Source organism: Gadus macrocephalus, chromosome 4, assembly GCF_031168955.1.
Source record: "Gadus macrocephalus chromosome 4, ASM3116895v1".
Taxonomy (NCBI): Eukaryota; Metazoa; Chordata; class Actinopteri; order Gadiformes; family Gadidae; genus Gadus; species Gadus macrocephalus.
In genome coordinates, this window is record NC_082385.1 from 35,005,773 (window position 1) to 35,025,044 (window position 19,272).

At 50.6% G+C, this 19,272-nt stretch overlaps 3 protein-coding genes across 6 annotated transcripts in view; all 3 read right to left on the minus strand.

Annotated features, from left to right (window-relative positions):
• eif5b (eukaryotic translation initiation factor 5B) overlaps positions 1-4,331 on the minus strand; it is a 31,057-nt gene extending 26,726 nt beyond the window's left edge. For both annotated transcript variants that reach the window (XM_060050992.1, XM_060050993.1), the window contains exons 1-4: positions 4,172-4,331; positions 2,138-2,245; positions 2,001-2,058; positions 653-817 (exon numbers count right to left, since the gene is read on the minus strand). In XM_060050992.1, coding sequence (XP_059906975.1) covers positions 653-817; positions 2,001-2,058; positions 2,138-2,245; positions 4,172-4,206 — 366 coding nt within the window. In that variant the 5' untranslated portion in view covers positions 4,207-4,331. The remainder of the gene's footprint in view (positions 1-652; positions 818-2,000; positions 2,059-2,137; positions 2,246-4,171) is intronic.
• Positions 4,332-5,735: 1,404 nt separating this feature from the next.
• On the minus strand, positions 5,736-10,154 carry lipt1 (lipoyltransferase 1). The gene is made up of 3 exons (XM_060050999.1): positions 9,246-10,154; positions 8,570-8,791; positions 5,736-6,210 (listed from the first exon to the last, which is right to left on the minus strand). The coding sequence occupies exons 1-3, from the start codon at positions 9,751-9,753 to the stop codon at positions 5,792-5,794; spliced, it is 1,149 nt and encodes a 382-aa protein (XP_059906982.1). The 5' UTR covers positions 9,754-10,154; the 3' UTR covers positions 5,736-5,791.
• A 23-nt stretch (positions 10,155-10,177) lies between these two features.
• On the minus strand, positions 10,178-17,588 carry LOC132456589 (chromosome alignment-maintaining phosphoprotein 1-like). 3 transcript variants are annotated; one of them, XM_060050996.1, is made up of 6 exons: positions 17,198-17,583; positions 16,458-16,532; positions 16,073-16,270; positions 15,794-15,931; positions 13,792-14,389; positions 10,178-10,520 (listed from the first exon to the last, which is right to left on the minus strand). In XM_060050996.1, the coding sequence occupies exons 2-6, from the start codon at positions 16,458-16,460 to the stop codon at positions 10,216-10,218; spliced, it is 1,242 nt and encodes a 413-aa protein (XP_059906979.1). In that variant the 5' UTR covers positions 16,461-16,532; positions 17,198-17,583; the 3' UTR covers positions 10,178-10,215. The 3 variants fall into 3 exon arrangements, with proteins under 3 accessions (XP_059906979.1, XP_059906981.1, XP_059906980.1); XM_060050997.1 differs by lacking the exon at positions 10,178-10,520 and adding an exon at positions 13,502-13,641 and having other exon boundaries at positions 13,700-14,389; positions 17,198-17,588; XM_060050998.1 differs by lacking the exons at positions 16,073-16,270; positions 16,458-16,532; positions 17,198-17,583 and having other exon boundaries at positions 15,808-15,932.
• Positions 17,589-19,272: the final 1,684 nt, after the last annotated feature.

Consider the following 19,272-nt stretch of genomic DNA (forward strand, 5'->3'; position numbering starts at 1 on the left):
ATACTGTAATACTACTGATACAGTATAACTAGTAATAGAAGTAACATACTGTAATACTACTCATACAGTATAACTAGTAATGTTAGTATGTTAGTTCCATTACTAGTTATACTGTATGAGTAGTATTACAGTATGTTAGTTCTATTACTAGTTATACTGTATGAGTAGTATTACAGTATGTTAGTTACATTACTACTGTATCAGAAAGGCACAACCCAGGTGTTACTATCACTGTTGGTGTGAAAGAAAAACAAGCTGTGCATACCCAGCTCACAACACTATTTCACCAACCCCTGTCTAGGAATTCAGAAATGCAAATGACATAACCAAGTTTATTGGTGGTTTCATTGCTGCTGATCTACGGCCATTCTCCTTTGTTGACAAACAAGCTGTTTTTTTAAATTATCCCCTTAACTATGAACCGTACCGTTCCGCGACTTAAAAACCGAGGTACGTACCGAACCGTGACTTTTGTGTACCGTTACACCCCATCTACTGGACTAACACTTCAATAGTTCTTGAGGTACTCAGAGTACAATAACTTGAGTAACTGTAATACCCAGTACTATAATTCTGGTATAGTACTGGAGGTACTCGGAGTTCTATTACCCTGGTAATATTGCTTCTCGTAATACTACTACTACAGACCTACCTTTTCCCCCTGGGGGCGTGTCTTTTTCTCCTGGGGGCGTGTCTTCCTGGCCTCATCATCCTCCTCCTCCTCCTCCTCTCCAACACCTCCCTTCTTGCCCTTCCGGGTTTTCTTCTTCTCTGCTTTGGGAGGCTCCAACATCTCTTCTTCTGTGGTCTCCCGTTTCTGTTGAATCACAAACACAAGACCCATTGACCAGGGGCACCTGGAGGTCCTGTTCTACCCCTCTAGTCCCCATGGTACATGGTCTACCCCTCTAGTCCCCATGGTACATGGTCTACCCCTCTAGTCCCCATGGTACATGGTCTACCCCTCTAGTCCCCATGGTACATGGTCTACCCCTCTAGTCCCCATGGTACATGGTCTACCCCTCTAGTCCCCATGGTACATGGTCTACCCCTCTAGTCCCCATGTTCTACCCCTCTAGTCCCCATGGTACATGGTCTACCCCTCAAGTCCCCATGGTACATGGTCTACCCCTCTAGTCCCCATGGTACATGGTCTTCCCCTCTAGTCCGCATGGTACATGGTCTACCCCTCTAGTCCCCATGGTACATGGTCTACCCCTCTAGTCCCCATGGTACATGGTCTACCCCTCTAGTCCCCATGGTCTACCCCTCTAGTCCCCATGGTCTACCCCTCTAGTCCCCATGGTCTACCCCTCTAGTCCCCATGGTCTACCCCTCTAGTCCCCATGGTACATGGTCTACCCCTCTAGTCCCCATGGTCTACCCCTCTAGTCCCCATGGTCTACCCCTCTAGTCCCCATGGTCTACCCCTCTAGTCCCCATGGTCTACCCCTCTAGTCCCCATGGTCTACCCCTCTAGTCCCCATGGTCTACCCCTCTAGTCCCCATGGTCTACCCCTCTAGTCCCCATGGTACATGGTCTACCCCTCTAGTCCCCATGGTACATGGTCTACCCCTCTAGTCCCCATGGTCTACCCCTCTAGTCCCCATGGTCTACCCCTCTAGTCCCCATGGTCTACCCCTCTAGTCCCCATGGTCTACCCCTCTAGTCCCCATGGTCTACCCCTCTAGTCCCCATGGTCTACCCATCTAGTCCCCATGGTCTACCCCTCTAGTCCCCATGGTCTACCCCTCTAGTCCCCATGGTCTACCCCTCTAGTCCCCATGGTACATGGTCTACGTGTTCTCAACATCTAGTCCACATGGTACATGTTCTCCTCTCCAGGGAACCACCATCACAAACCAACCTGCTAGTCCTGTCTTACCTGGTAACCATGGAGATGCTGTCAAACCTGGTCTCCAGGTAACCGAGGAGATGCAGTCTCACCTGGTTACCATGGAGAAGCTATCACCTGGTTACCATGGAGATGCTGTCTCACCTGGTCTCCGAGGGTTTCAAGGGTGAGGTCTTCCAGCTCCTTCAGGATTTCTTCCTCACTGAAGACAGAGAGACAGGTTATAAAATACTGGTAGACAGACAGGTAGACAGACAGGTAAACAGACAGACAGAACTCACTCAAAGTCGTCCTTCTTCTGGGCTTTCTTCTTCTTCTTGCCCTTCCCCGGCTCCTTGTTGGAGCCAGCACCCTCGATCTGAGCGGCCAGGGCATCAAGGTCCTCATCCCTAGAGCCCACATCAGAGCCCACATTAGAACCCCTAGAGCCCACATTAGAACCCCCTAGAGCCCACATTAGAACCCCCTAGAGCCCACATTAGAGCCCATATCAGAGCTCCCTAGAGCCCACATCAGAGCCCACATTAGAACCCCCTAGAGCCCACATTAGAGCCCCCTAGAGCCCACATTAGAGCCCCCTAGAGCCCACATTAGAGCCCCCTAGAGCCCATATCAGAGCCCACATTAGAACCCCTAGAGCCCATATCAGAACCCCCTAGAGCCCACATTAGAACCCCTAGAGCCCATATCAGAACCCCCTAGAGCCCACATTAGAACCCCTAGAGCCCATATCAGAACCCCCTAGAGCCCACATTAGAACCCCCTAGAGCCCACATCAGAGCCCCCTAGAGCAGGGCTATTCAACCTCCTTAACAAGTGGGCCCAAAAGGAAAACCACTGGGGGTCCATGGGCCACACAGAGTAAAACTACGTGAATGAATCGCTACAAATAAATCGTACTTAAAGTAGTGTTAACTTAATATATATAATACTACTACATGGAATAAACTTGTCAGACGCATTCCTTCCTTCTTCACTTTTAATCGTATCATTATAAAAGATTTTGTTCTCAGATGTTTTGGCCACGTATTTAGAATTAAACAATGTTGTTTGAATCATCACCAAACAGAACTACTGTACATATGAGACATTTTGAGCCAGTGAGTCAGTGAGAAAGATTGCACTGCCTTGTCATCATGACACTCATGCAGCTTCTCATAGGTCATGGAGCAATGTGCCCTTGTTCTGATGGCATTCATATGAGGAAAGCTAGACTCAAACGTATCGGTTGAGCCAAACATTGTCAGAATAAGTGATGCCAGTTCCTGATTGTGGGGGACTGATACTGGCTAGTATCACCGGCTACACACAGAAACCTGATTTGCATTCAACAATGTTTCTCCTTTATTTTATTTATTTTTTGTATGCAACCTCTTGCGGGCCAGAAAAAAATTAAGAGGGGCCGCATTTGGCCCACGGGCCGCTAGTTGAATAGGCCTGCCCTAGAGCCCACATTAGAACCCCCTAGAGCCCACATTAGAACCCCCTAGAGCCCACATTAGAACCCCCTAGAGCCCACATCAGAGCCCCCTAGAGCCCACATCAGAACCCCCTAGAGCACACATCAGAGCCCCCTAGAGCCCACATTAGAACCCCCTAGAGCCCACATCAGAGCCCACATCAGAGCCCACATCAGAGACCACATCAGAAACCCCTAGAGCCCACATCAGAGCCCCCTAGAGCCCACATCTGAGCCCCCTAGAGCCCACATCTGAGCCCACATCAGAGCCCCCTAGAGCCCACATCAGAAACCCCATCAGAGCCCCCTAGAGCCCACATTAGAACCCTCCACATCCTCCTAGTGCTGCTGACCGGACACATACATTCAATATATACATACATACATACACAGATAGATTTACACATTATAGTTCCACAACATCCTCCCTTAATCTGCCAATGCAAAGAGAGAGACAGACTGACAGAGGGAGGGACAGACAGACACAGATCTGTTCATCTCTCCCCCACCTCGTTGTCAAAGAGGGTGAATGGAGAAGACAATAAACACAATGAAAAGGATGAGCTGGCCACACACACACACACACACACACACACACACACACACACACACACACACACACACACACACACACACACACACACACACACACACACACACACACACACACACACACACACACACACACACACACACACACACACACACACACACACACACACACACACACACACACACACGGCTTGCCACTAGCTGGCCCTTTAGCATTAGCTGCGTTTAAACATCTTCGCCTCTGCTATCCGGGGAGCTATCGGCTAGCTGGGCTAGTGTAGCCGTGGACTAACACCGGGCTCACCTGTCATCCGCAGCCTTCTTCTGTTTTTTTCCCATCGTGGTAAAGTAGCTTCAGCCTGAGATGCTAACAGCGCCGTTCACACCAGCATATGGTCGGCTCAGAAGAACTGCGTGCGCGGCTGGCGCCTCGCTGAGCGTTCCAGAGCGTCCTACTGCGCAGCAGTGCGCATTCTGCGTCCTATTGCGCAGCAGTGCGAATTCTGCGTCCTATTGCGCAGCTGTGGGCATTCCGTATCCTATTGCGCAGCCGTGCGCATTCCGCTGTCTGGTTGCCACGCAATATAAAGGAGTCACTTGTTGCGCTCGTCCATGTAATAAAAAGTTATCGATTAGGAACGTTTGCGTTACTGAATTTACCAAGAACATAAATGTACATATTTAACAAGAGAACAATTGTTGTAACGAAAAGAGAGCTGAGCCGCCGAAAAGAGAGCTGAGCCGCAAGGCTAAGCTCTCGATCTACCGGTCGATCTTCGTTCCTATCCTCACCTATGGTCATGAGGGCTGGGTGATGACCGAAAGGACGAGATCGCGGGTACAAGCGGCCGAGATGAGTTTTCTCAGAAGGGTGGCTGGCGTCTCCCTTAGGGATAGGGTGAGAAGCTCAGCCATCCGTGAGGAACTCGGATTAGAGCCGCTGCTCCTTTACTTAGAAAGGAGTCAGCTGAGGTGGTTCGGGCATCTGGTAAGGATGCCCACTGGGCGCCTTCCTTGGGAGGTGTTTCAGGCACGTCCAGTGGGGAGGAGACCTCGGGGAAGACCCAGGACTAGGTGGAGAGATTATATCTCAACACTGGCCTGGGAACGCCTCGGGATCCCCCCGTCAGAGCTGGTCAATGTGGCCCGGGAAAGGGAAGTCTGGGGCCCCCTGCTTGAGCTGCTCCCCCTGCGACCCGACCCCGGATAAGCGGACGAAAATGAGCAGGGCCGTTGCACCAAATCCTGGGCCCCTATACAATAGGTACTGATGGACCCCCCCTGCACTGAATTGTTGACGGGGGGGGGGGGGCAGAGGGCACCAAACGGTGCCCTCTGCGACTCCTAACACTATGGACTGGTAAAAAAAAAAAAATTGTTAAAATTTTATTTTTTTATTTTTTTTTTGCCATGGGCCCCCCCTCTGCCTTGGGCCCCCCCAGTCCGTCGGCCCTGATGATGAGTGACAATTGTTTTAGTGTATACTACACATGAACACTCCAAAAATAACAAGATCAAACCTTTTGCAAGACTTTATTTGTTTTCATGAGCGGTTTATTTGTTTTGTTAGCGTGACGAGACGACCGTCACGAGCGCTAAGCGGGACATTTTGCGATGAAAACAACGGGATACTGCCCAATATCCCGAGGTAGCGAACCGATCAAATTGCGCCATCTTAGGAGGTTCACATGTAGCATAAATACACATATATACATACACATATATACATACACATATATACATACACATATATACATACACATACACATATATACATACACATATATACATACACACACATATATACATATAATCACACGCCATCCCAAACACACATACATCCAAACACAAGGAACACACAATCAAAGGACTTGTTACTAATCTTTATTTTCTTTACATCATATAAAAACATAACTTTACGGAATCACATCAGAGCCACCATCTTGTCACAGAGGTCCCCCAGGCGGGCCCCCAGACGGGCCCCCGTGGCCCCGCCCCCCTCGGCCCTCAGGAAGGCCTCCGCCACGGCAGCCGCCTCCGAGGGGCAGAAGCGGGCCCCCAGCAGCCGGGCGGCCAGGCGGGCGGGGGGGCCCCCGGGGAGCCACTCCGGGGCCACGGCCAGCCGGCACGCCTCCACCCGGCCCGCCTTCACCTCCAGGTGCACCGAGGCCGTGGCCGCCGCTGCGCCGTCCGCCAGCTCCAGGGCCGTGTCCACGCTGAAGCGCGGCGTCCGGCCGTGCGTCCAGTCCCAGCCGCGCAGCGCCGCCGCCGCGCGGTCGATCCCCCCGAAGGCCGGGTCAGAGGGCTGCACCGGGACCACGGGGAGCCCCCCCGAGCCGAACTCTGGGGGACAGGGGGTAACCAGGGTTAACCAGGGGGGGACAGGGGTTAACCAGGGGGGACAGGGGGTAACCAGGGGGGACAGGGGTTAACCAGGGGGGACAGGGGGGACAGGGGGTAACCAGGGTTAACCAGGGGGGGACAGGGGGGACAGGGGTTAACCAGGGGGTAACCAGGGTTAACCAGGGGGGGACAGGGGTTAACCAGGGGGGACAGGGGGTAACCAGGGTTAACCAGGGGGGGACAGGGGTTAACCAGGGGGGACAGGGGTTAACCAGGGGGGACAGGGGGGACAGGGGTTAACCAGGGTTAACCAGGGGGGGACAGGGGTTAACCAGGGGGGACAGGGGGGACAGGGGGTAACCAGGGTTAACCAGGGGGGGACAGGGGTTAACCAGGGTTAACCAGGGGGGGACAGGGGTTAACCAGGGTTAACCAGGGGGGGACAGGGGTTAACCAGGGTTAACCAGGGGGGGACAGGGGTTAACCAGGGGGGACAGGGGTTAACCAGGGGGGACAGGGGTTAACCAGGGGGGACAGGGGTTAACCAGGGGGGACAGGGGTTAACCAGGGGGGACAGGGGTTAACCAGGGGGGACAGGGGGTAACCAGGGTTAACCAGGGGGGGACAGGGGTTAACCAGGGGGGACAGGGGTTAACCAGGGGGGACAGGGGGCAACCAGGGTTAACCAGGGGGGGACAGGGGTTAACCAGGGGGGGACAGGGGTTAACCAGGGGGGACAGGGGTTAACCAGGGTTAACCAGGGGGGACAGGGGTTAACCAGGGGGGGGAAAGGGGTTAACCAGGGGGGACAGGGGTTAACCAGGGGGGACAGGGGTTAACCAGGGGGGACAGGGGTTAACCAGGGGGGGACAGGGGTTAACCAGGGGGGACAGGGGTTAACCAGGGTTAACCAGGGGGGACAGGGGTTAACCAGGGGGGACAGGGGTTAACCAGGGTTAACCAGGGGGGACAGGGGTTAACCAGGGGGGACAGGCGTTAACCAGGGTTAACCAGGGGGGACAGGGGTTAACCAGGGGGGGACAGGGGTTAACCAGGGGGGACAGGGGTTAACCAGGGGGGACAGGGGTTAACCAGGGGGGACAGGGGTTAACCAGGGTTAACCAGGGGGGACAGGGGTTAACCAGGGGGGGACAGGGGTTAACCAGGGGGGACAGGGGTTAACCAGGGGGGTCAGGGGTTAACCAGGGTTAACCAGGGGGGACAGGGGTTAACCAGGGGGGTCAGGGGTTAACCAGGGTTAACCAGGGGGGTCAGGGGTTAACCAGGGGGGACAGGGGTTAACGCTGGGAGGTTAACGAGGTGTTAACGAGGGGAGGGAACAAGAGGCTCATACGGTGATGCAAGGAGAAGGGAGTCAGTGAGACAGGTAGGAGAGTGTGAGACATGTACCTGCTAGGTACTGCTGGGCCAGCTGGCGGGTGGGAGAGAGTGAGACATGTACCTGCTAGGTACTGCTCGGTCAGCGAGACAGGTGGGAGAGAGTGAGACATGTACCTGCTAGGTACTGCTCGGCCAGCGAGACAGGTAGGAGAGTGTGAGACATGTACCTGCTAGGTACTGCTGGGCCAGCTGGCGGGTGGGAGAGAGTGAGACATGTACCTGCTAGGTACTGCTCGGTCAGCGAGACAGGTGGGAGAGAGTGAGACATGTACCTGCTAGGTACTGCTGGGCCAGCGAGACAGGTGGGAGAGAGTGAGACATGTACCTGCTAGGTACTGCTGGGCCAGCTGGCGGGTGGGAGAGAGTGAGACATGTACCTGCTAGGTACTGCTCGGCCAGCGAGACAGGTGGGAGAGAGTGAGACATGTACCTGCTAGGTACTGCTCGGCCAGCGAGACAGGTGGGAGAGAGTGAGACATGTACCTGCTAGGTACTGCTGGGCCAGCTGGCGGGTGGGAGAGAGTGAGACATGTACCTGCTAGGTACTGCTCGGCCAGCGAGACAGGTGGGAGAGAGTGAGACATGTACCTGCTAGGTACTGCTCGGCCAGCGAGACAGGTGGGAGAGAGTGAGACATGTACCTGCTAGGTACTGCTCGGCCAGCGAGACAGGTGGGAGAGAGTGAGACATGTACCTGCTAGGTACTGCTGGGCCAGCTGGCGGGTGGGAGAGAGTGAGACATGTACCTGCTAGGTACTGCTGGGCCAGCGAGACAGGTGGGAGAGAGTGAGACATGTACCTGCTAGGTACTGCTCGGCCAGCGAGACAGGTGGGAGAGAGTGAGACATGTACCTGCTAGGTACTGCTGGGCCAGCGAGACAGGTGGGAGAGAGTGAGACATGTACCTGCTAGGTACTGCTGGGCCAGCGAGACAGGTGGGAGAGAGTGAGACATGTACCTGCTAGGTACTGCTGGGCCAGCTGGCGGGTGATGCTCTCGGGGGTCAGGGAGGGGTCGTGGTCCATCAGGTTCTGAACGGGGGCAGGGAGGCTGGCCGTGGCGTTGCTATGGATACCGTGGCAGGTGGGGCGGAGCAGAGAGGCCAGCAGCGGGCGGTCGGCGGAGCACAGCAGGGTGCAGTGGTGGTAGGCGGCGGTGCGGCCCAGCTTAGCCGCCGTGCCTGGTACCAACAACAACACGTCAACAACCAACAACACATCAATAAACTGTCAACAACCCGTCAACACGTCAACAACACAACAACAAGAGAGCAACTCATCAATAAACTGTCAACAACCCGTCAACAACACATCAATAAACTGTCAATAACCCGTCAACAAAGATCAGCAATGCAAAAACACATCAACAACACAACATCACATCAGCAACAACACATCAACATCACAACAACACATCACATCAACAACCATCCGCAACACATCAACACAACAATAATATCGCTCCCATCCCTGATCCCATTCTTATACAAATCAAAAAGGTATCAACAACATACACAACGTACAGATAAATAGCATATAGATCAATATCATATAGCTCCATAACATATCGATCAATAACGTATGGATCAATAATCTGAATGAATAAAACGTGTCCGCACGAAGCCCTCTGCCCACCTGATATCTTGTAGTGACCGTCAAGTAGGATATCGAAGCGGTCCGTCGCCCGGACGTCGATCCCGGGCCGCAGCGCCCTCAGCGCCCCGGTGACCACGCGCAGGTTCCGGGCACGGTCGTAGTTCTTCCTGGAGCTGAAGAACGTTAGGTTGAGGTTCCCCGGGTCGTGGAACACCGTTCCGCCGCCGCTGCGCCGCCGGGCCACGGGCACCCCGCTGCGCCTCATCAGCCGCAGGTCGCACTCCTGCCATGGGTTCTGGTGCCGACCCACCACCACCGCGGCCGAGTTCCTCCACAGCAGCAGGATGCTGCGGCTCTGGAGGTCCACGTTGTCGTGTATCCAGTCCTCCAGGGCCAGGTTCTGGAAGACGTCCGTGGACAGCGACCGGAGGACGAGCCCCGAGCCGGGGAGGTCGAGCCCCGAGCCGCCGGGGAGAAGCGCGGCAGGCAGGCCGCTTAGTGAGGCGGCGGCCTGGGCCCGCAGGACACACAGAGACCGCAGCACCATGGCGGCCTCGGCGATCACAACTCAGTTATCAAAGCACGGCCCATTGATAAGGACAGGGCTCACTGATAAGGGGTAAGGGTCACAGACGACAGGGTACAAGTTCAGAGGTCTTCCATGGGGAGGGTCATTCTACTTCGCAGGCCTCTGCGGGTATGGGGCCACACGGATGTGCTGCCCCCTGCCGGCGGAGGACTGATGAGGCCGGGAGACGACGGGTCTGTATCAGGCTGCATGTGAGCCTCCAGACACCAGGGGGCGGAAGTAACGCATTTATATTCACCATACGCATGGGACCGTTTTCATTTTATTAGTTAAGCAAAATATAAAAAACATCAGAAATCACTCATAAACCACCTAGCCTGCAGGAGGGTAGCTAGGGCTAACCCTAACCCTAGCTAACCCTCAACCCCAGCTAGGGTTAACCCCAACCCTAGCTAGGGTTAACCCTAACCCTAACCCTAGCTAGCGCTTCAATGGAACCCTACTCGTCCTGCTCCTCTCCTTCCTCAACACCGTTCTGCTGCTCCTCCTCCTCCCTCCTCCTCCCGCCCCCCCCCCCCCCCCTCTGCAGCGCTGGCAGTGCCTCCTGAAGGCCCCCAGGCCGTGGGCGGTGAAGGGGCAGTAGGGGCAGCCGTAGCGGGCCGGCCGGTGCTGGAGGCTGAGGTGCAGACTCAGCTGGGCGGGCAGCAGGAAGCTGGAGGGGCAGCGGCTGCAGGAGAACCGGCCCTCCAGCCGGTGGACCGTCACCACGTGACTGAGGGCCAGGCCTGGGGAGGGAGGGAGGGACACACACACACAGACACAGACACAGACACACACACACAGACAGACAGACAGACAGACAGACAGACAGACAGACAGACAGACAGACAGACACAGACAGACAGAGAGACACACACACACAGACAGACAGACAGACAGACAGAGACACACACAGACACACAGACAGAGACACACACACACAGACAGACACAGACAGAGACACACACACACACACACACAGACAGACAGAGACACACACACACACAGACAGACAGACAGACAGACAGACAGACACACAGACAGACACACAGACACAGACACACACAGATCAGGACCAGAGGGGTACTCCATCAACCAAGCTAAAGGCAAAGTTGGGCTTATTTCGCTTAGCCTCGCTACTTTAAGCTAGAGTTGCGTTCCATCAACGTGACTTAAAGGGGAACTATTATGCTTTTCGACTTTTATGACCTATAAACGTTGTTATAATGATTGATAGTCATGTTTAACCATACACAAAAAACGATGTTGATTTTCGGGAAACTCTTCCTCTCATCTGGGCGCTTTCAGCATTCTCTGTCAACGCTCGGTTTCGTCCTTCTCCGCCCCCTCACCCCCCTCCTGCCAACCCAACTCCGTTGTGATTGGTTACCTTCCTTGAAGCACGCGCGCGGCCGGATTTGACCAGGCATATGGGGGCGTGGCAGGAGTACGTCTACGTAGATGATTTCCCGGAAATGTGAACAAGTGAATCACAAACGTTGTCCCGAGTCTTTAGCGCTCTGCACAGCCACCCCAGACTGTCAGCAGCAGGGAATACGTTGAAATGCATGTACGTCATTATTTTACACTTTGTATGGTTAAACATGACTATCAATCATTATTACCTATAAACAACGTTTATAGGTCATAAAAGTCGAAAAAGCATAATAGGTCCCCTTTAAAGGCACCCAGTGTAACTTTATGTAAACATTCAATGAAAAATAAACATTCAATTTCTAGTCTTTTTTACACGTAGTAAGTTTCAATAACTCCATACCATTACATATCGACATTCAAGGAGCAAAGATGAGACGTCGTTGTGTGGTGAGAACTGATAGAAAATCGTAAACAACAACAATCGCCGGTGGGGAGAAGCCATTTTTCCATTGACTGGAAGCCTGCTTTATTTATTGTAGGTTACAAAAAATAAAGAAAATGGCGGCATTGTTGTTGTTATCGATTTTGTATCAGTTCTCACCACACAACGACGTCTCATCTTTGCTGCTTAAATGTCGGTATGTAATGGTATGGAGTTATTGAAACTTACTACGTGTAAAAAAGACTAGAAATTGAATGTTTATTTTTAAGCCTCGAAAGTTGCACTGGGTGCCTTTAAGGTAATCTCTGCTAAGTAACCATGGCAATTTATCCGACCAAACTAACCTGGTCGGTACCAGGCTAACTGTCAGGCTTACTTGAGTGGTGTTTCAGAGAAGTCCATCTGTCGGAAACAAGTGTACCATCAGAAGGTTCCGCCAAGCCTAGTCCTCACGATTTTGTCATAAATATACATATATCAAGTACAAACTGCCTATATTTTCACTAAGGGTCTAAGATTAAATGATGCAAATGAAATAATTAATTTAATTCATATCTATTGTAATCCGGGATATTTTCTCAGCACATTTTTGGACAAATATATGTATTCTATCAAATTGGGGAACCAGCATTCGGGTGAGTGGTCTAGCATTATTAGCCTGGAGTACGGGCGACCCGAGTTCGCATCCTGAGTGCGTCATTGAATTTTTGCCGTTGGCTTATTTTTGTAATTCCCTTTATATCAGAGAAATTAGGCCTAACAATTGACTTTTCATGTAATAAATATGTCTTACAATATCCCTAGAACCCAAATATAGCATGCAAAACCCCATGGTAGGGTTAATGTTAATATTTACGTTACTGATAGTGAAATGCGGACACTGCTGCATGGGAAATTGGCAGCCACATGAATTCCATTCAGGTGAGTTTCTCGGCAGGCAGCCAAGACCACTTCTGTTGAGATAAATACTATTAGATACTATAATACCATGGTCAGTCAATTTAGAATATTCAAAGTGAAAAATAAACGGCATGAAAAGTTTTTTGATTTCTCCAGTAATCTCTCCTAAATGACTAATTAGGTGGGGATCGAACCCGCCGAGCCGAGTGCAAGTCCGACACGTTACCTAGAGACCATCTCCCTGATTTCAAATCTAAATATGTTACCCACCCTAATACTATTTATTAGAGCTGTCAGTTAAACGCGTTATTAACGGCGTTAACGCAAACCAATTTTAACGGTGTTAAAAAATGTATTGCGCGATTAACGCAATTATTTTATTTAAAAAAAATATATATATTTTTATATATATATATATATATATACTCAAAACAAAGAAGCAGTAGCCTGACTGCAATGTTCAAATGACATTTGTTCAAAGCAGTCGTTTAATTGCACTATAAGCTCTTTTTTGTATCGTCCTGTTTTGATCAGTATATGCCAATGTTGTTATCAATAAAAAATCATTTGCACAAGGCAAGCCGATGCACTTCACCATGTTGATAAGAGAATTAAAATGAGAAGAATTATGGGACAAAAAAATCAAGGGATATTTAGCATAGAAAAATAATTTGCGATTAATCGCGATTAATCGTGAGTTAACTATGACATTAATGCGATTAATCACGATTAAATATTTTAATTGCTTGACAGCTCTACTATTTATTCCTTCAAAAGATTGGCCATTTCATGCCAGCCGACCTCCCTGTTTTTATCAATGGTTACGGTGTTTCCTCTTTGAGTTATTATATAATTGTACTCCTCATAGACCTCCACAAGCAGCTTCTGTTCCTCTTTGAGTTATTATATAATTGTACTCCTCATAGACCTCCACAAGCAGCTTCTGTTCCCCGCTGGAGTAGATCCCGCTCGTTCCTTTTCGGACATTTGATCCATGATTCGACATTCACGGTTCTGGGCTGGTTACATATCTCGTGAGCGAGCTTAATCCACGATAACGTAAGCCTAGCTTGAACTAACCTGAGCGAGGCGCGGCTGAACTGCGTTGATGGAACGGCTTTAGCCTCAAGTGGAAGTTGGCGATAGTTCTAACCGGGCTTAATCAACTAAGTGCCGCTTTCGTTAGCGGCTTTGATGGAATCAAACTACAGGTGAACACTACAGGTAGATCTACAGCTCAACCCAGGTGTAGCCCTGCCCCGTCTGTAGCTCCGCCCCCAGGTGGGGGAGGGGCTCACCTCTCAGCTTGGTCCTCCAGCCACAGAGCACGCAGACGTAGCGGCTCTGTGAGTAGCTGATGACGTCTGGGGGCCCGCCCTCCTCCTCTGGGGTCCCGCCCTCCTCCTCTGGGGTCCCGCCCTCCTCCTCTTGGGGCCCGCCCTCCTCCTCTGGGGGCCCGCCCTCCTCCTCTGGGGGCCCGCCCTCCTCCTCTTGGGTCCCGCCCTCCTCCTCTGGGGGCCCGCCCTCCTCCTCTTGGGTCCCGCCCTCCTCCTCTGAGGGCCCGCCCTCCTCCTCTGGGGGCCCGCCCTGCTGCTCCTCCTCCTCCTCCCGGCTGCAGTGCGTGGTGAGGAGGTGGGTGAACAGCCTGGAGAAGTCTCTGCAGGTGAAGAAGCAGTCGGAGCAGTGGAACAGCCTCGCCGTCTCCTGATAGGCTATGACGTTGCCGAGCCGACCCACCGCCGTGCGATCGAGCCTGATTGGATGTGCGGCGGCCGTGTGTGCCAGCAGCAGGGCGTGGCTAGAGCACGGCTGGGCGCACACCGAGCACTGGAGGCCCGGGAGCAGCCAGGCTCCGCCCCTTTCCTCACCTCGCACGGTAGCCATGGTTACGGAACTCTGAAACACAGGACTCGTTTACACTGCAGCTCCAGAAACACTCGTCAACACTGCAGCTCCAGAAACACTCGTCTACACTGCAGCTCAGCTCCAGAAACACTCGTCTACACTGCAGCTCCAGAAACACTCGTTTACACTGCAGCTCAGCTCCAGAAACACTCGTCTACACTGCAGCTCAGCTCCAGAAACACTTGTTTACACTGCAGCACCAGAAACACTCGTTTACACTGCAGCTCCAGAAACACTCGTCTACACTGCAGCTCAGCTCCAGAAACACTCGTCTACACTGCAGCTCCAGAAACACTCGTTTACACTGCAGCTCAGCTCCAGAAACACTTGTTTACACTGCAGCTCCAGAAACACTCGTCTACACTGCAGCTCAGCTCCAGAAACACTTGTTTACACTGCAGCTCAGCTCCAGAAACACTCGTCTACACTGCAGCTCAGCTCCAGAAACACTCGTTTACACTGCAGCACCAGAAACACTCGTTTACACTGCAGCTCAGCTCCAGAAACACTCGTCTACACTGCAGCTCCAGAAACACTCGTCTACATTGCAGCTCCAGAAACACTCGTCTACATTGCAGCTCCAGAAACACTTGTTTACACTGCAGCTCAGCTCCAGAAACACTGCAGCTCCAGAAACACTTGTCTACACTGCAGCTCCAGAAACACTGCAGCCCCAGAAACACTGCAGCTCCAGAAACACTGCAGCCCCAGAAACACTGCAGCCCCAGAAACACTCGTCTACACTGCAGCTCCAGAAACACTGCAGCTCCAGAAACACTCGTTTACACTGCAGCTCAGCTCCAGAAACACTTGTTTACACTGCAGCTCCAGAAACACTCGTCTACACTGCAGCTCAGCTCCAGAAACACTCGTCTACACTGCAGCTCCAGAAACACTTGTCTACACTGCAGCTCCAGAAACACTCGTCTACACTGCAGCTCAGCTCCAGAAACACTCGTTTACACTGCAGCTCCAGAAACACTCGTCTACATTGCAGCTCCAGAAACACTCGTCTACATTGCAGCTCCAGAAACACTTGTTTACACTGCAGCTCAGCTCCAGAAACACTCGTCTACACTGCAGCTCAGCTCCAGAAACACTCGTCTACACTGCAGCTCCAGAAACACTCGTCTACACTGCAGCTCCAGAAACACTCGATGCTCACTCAATGCTCACAGGGTCATGTGTATCACAGCTGTGATACTGTAGTGACACTTCAGTTATTTTATGGCACATGAATAAAAACGCTTCAGCAGTCTGGAGGTGCACGTCGTAATGAACCTCGAGCACCTCCAAAGACTGCAGCAAAGTTAACGTGTGGTTGTCTGGCTGACATGCACCCCCAGACGGCAGGAGACTTAAGAGGCTGTGTGAGGGGAGGCCGGGGTCACCCACAATGCTGCTCGTGCCTTTGTTTTTTTGAAGGAGGTGTGGGTCTAACTCCAGGGTGCAGCCGGGTCCTATTGGCAGCTTGTGACCCTTTCGGGGGCGTCCACACTTTAGGCAGCTCTTCACAGGTAGTTGGTTCTTGTCCTGGGCATGAAAAAAAAGTGTTACCATTATTGTATTTGGCAGATCTCCCTGACATGGTGTGTGTGTGTGTGTGTGTGTGTGTGTGTGTGTGTGTGTGTGTGTGTGTGTGTGTGTGTGTGTGTGTGTGTGTGTGTGTCCCACCATAGAAGCGTCTCGGTGATGGGGCCTCTGCCTTCTCCTGTGGTCCAAAGCGAGCCTTCTTCTAAACTTGGCTTCTGTGTTTCTTTCTAGGTTATGTGGGTCAGGCTCCAGGCCGCAGCTCGGTCCTATGGGCAGCTTGTGCCCCTTTAGAGGGCGTCCACACTTTTGGCAGCTCTTCACAGGTGGTTGTTTCCTGCCCTGTGCAGAACACATTGTTGCTGTTATTATTACTTTGATATGTGATGCGAGTGTGTTCTTTTGTGATAATGATAGTGGAACATCATTATCACAAATGTGCTCCTTCCTATGTTTTTGTCATAGGAAGGAGATTTGCACAATTGTTTATGAAAGGAGAAAACATTAAATAACCTCAGATCCTATTTACCATGTTGGTGGCAGGGCGGCAGGAGGCCAGGAGGGCGGCTCCAGCCCGCTCTGTGTGTGGCCGCAGAGATGGTGGCTAGAACAACAATGTGTAAAAGTTAGAATCAAAAAGAAAGATGGTGTGTGGAGGAGGAGGAAGGAGGAGGAGGAGGAGAAGGGTGATGGAGAGTGATGGAGGAGGACGGAGGGTGATTCCCACACGTGTGAGAGAGAGAGGCACTGGTCAAACACAATGTAGGCCAAGTAAAGAACCGGAATAGTATTGTACATGTAGTCAATGCAACAGGCTTGTAAGAGGCCAGAGTATAACAACGACCCAATATGTAATAACAATTGTAATTAAACCCATAGCTATAATGTGGAAACCCCGGTCAATAATGCAACAAATTTGTGCATAATATCATAACATTTTGTCTATAACATAACAACGTATAACAGGTTCAGCTATTAGGATATGAAGCCAGCAAAATCATTTTCTCCTTAGGTTATGAGCATTTGATTACATTATAAAATGAGTCAATGTATGGGTTACAGGGGTAACTGTTCAATGGAAAGTGTAGTAAACTATGTATGCAAATCAACTATGCAATAGATGTTACTGTTATTCAGGGATCATAGTTCATTGACATTTTTAAAATGCATGGCTATTGGTTAGTTGAAAATATTAATAACAATCAGCATCTTCTGTAACTGAAACACTGTAACAACAGCTAACCCCTCACGGGCTGTGGACGTCCTCACCTGGTGATGCTCCTCCGGTCTGCGGTCTGTTGGACCAGCTGTCGGTCGCTGGACCCGCTGTCGGTCGCTGGACCCGCTGTCACTGGACCCGGGCTACTCTTCTCCTGCGCTCCGCTGTGCTGCTCTTCTTCTCGACTCCCTGTGCTGCTCTTCTTCGCCGCTCCGCTGTGCTGCTCTTCTTCTCGGCTCCCTGTGCTGCTCTTCTTCGCCGCTCCGCTGTGCTGTTCTTCTTCTCGGCTCCCTGTGCTGCTCTTCTTCGCCGCTCCGCTGTGCTGCTCTTCTTCTCGGCTCCCTGTGCTGCTCTTCTCCTCCGCTCCGCTGTGCTGCTCTTCTCCTGCGCTCCGCTGTGCTGCTCTTCTTCTCGGCTCCCTGTGCTGCTCTTCTTCGCCGCTCCGCTGTGCTCGGGGCCCCCACAGCGCCCCCTGCTGGGCCGGTCCCGCTCCTCTCCGACGGCCCTCATAGTTAATACTACCTGTATATAAAATATATTATACAACGGGGGACCTAAATCCAGCGATCTGATTGGTTCCTAACTGTTGTATAATGAGCGTATACATAACTGCTATGACGCCCAATAATCTTGTGAAAGTATCACTCCGCGCCTTGAAGTGTCAAAGAATACAACCGTATTTTTACTAGTGTGTGTGTGTGTGTGTGTGTGTGTGTGTGTGTGTGTGTGTGTGTGTGTGTGTGTGTGTGTGTGTGTGTGTGTGTGTGTGTGTGGAGTAATTTTGCCATAATTTTAACAGTTGTATAAAAGCAATAGCACCGTTTACTGAAGCCTAAAATCGGCGAGTGAACTGCTCCATAGGATAAATTGCCGGCGAACCGCTCTATCGGAGCCTTCTCTCGGAGTGACGCTAAAGTGTGTTGCACAGCGACCGTCGATTCATAGCGGCAGCCAGGAGGGACTACTTTTTGGTAGTCTTTAATAAAACGGAGACTTTGACTTTCTTGGTTTCTTTTTAAATGTAGTGTGTCTATGACTTTCGTTTCGCCATAACAGTAACCGTTGTATAAAAGCAATAGATCACTTCAGTCAGTGATATGTGCTCATTATACCACTGTGAAGGGGGTCGCCGGCCCTCCGCTGCCGTCGGGGCCGGATAACGCCCCTTAACAGTGGTATAATGAGCACATACCACAGCCTGGCGTGATCTATTGCTTAATTATATATTTAATACTTATATTATATATTTAATACTTATCTTTTCCTTGTTATATTGAATCATCCAATAACCTCATCAATAACTGTATCTACTTATCAATAACTGTATCTATATCTAGTGATCAATAACTGTAACTATACCTAGCGATCATAACTATATCTAGTGATCAATAACTGTATCTATATCTAGTGATCAATAACTGTATCTATATCTAGTGATCAATAACTAACTATATCTAGTGATCATAACTATATATAGTGATCATAACTATATATAGTGATCAATAACTGTGTCTATATCTATGATCAATAACTTTATCTAGTGATGAATAACTGTATCTCTATCTAGGGATCAATATCTGTATCTAGTGATCAATAACTGCAGATATATCTAGTGATCAAAAACGGCATCTATATCTAGTGATCAATAATAATATCTAGTGATCAATGACTGCAGCTATATCTAGTGATCAAAAACTGTAATTATATCTAGTGATCAATAACTATATCTAGCGATCAATAACTGTAGCTATATCTAGTGATCTATAACTGTAGCTATATGTAGTGATCTATAACTGTATCTATATATAGTGATCAATAACAATATCTAGTGATCAATAACTGCAGCTATATCTAGTGATCAAAACTGCATCTATATCTAGTGATCAATAACAATATCTAGTTATCAATGACTGCAGCTATATCTAGTGATCAAAAACTGCATCTATATCTAGTGATCAATAACTATAACTAGCGATCAAAAACTGCATCTATATCTAGTGATCAATAACTATGTCTAGTGATCAATAACTGTAGCTATATCTAGTGTTCAAAACTGCATTTATATCTAGTGATCAATAACAATATCTAGTTATCAATGACTGCAGCTATATCTAGTGATCAAAAA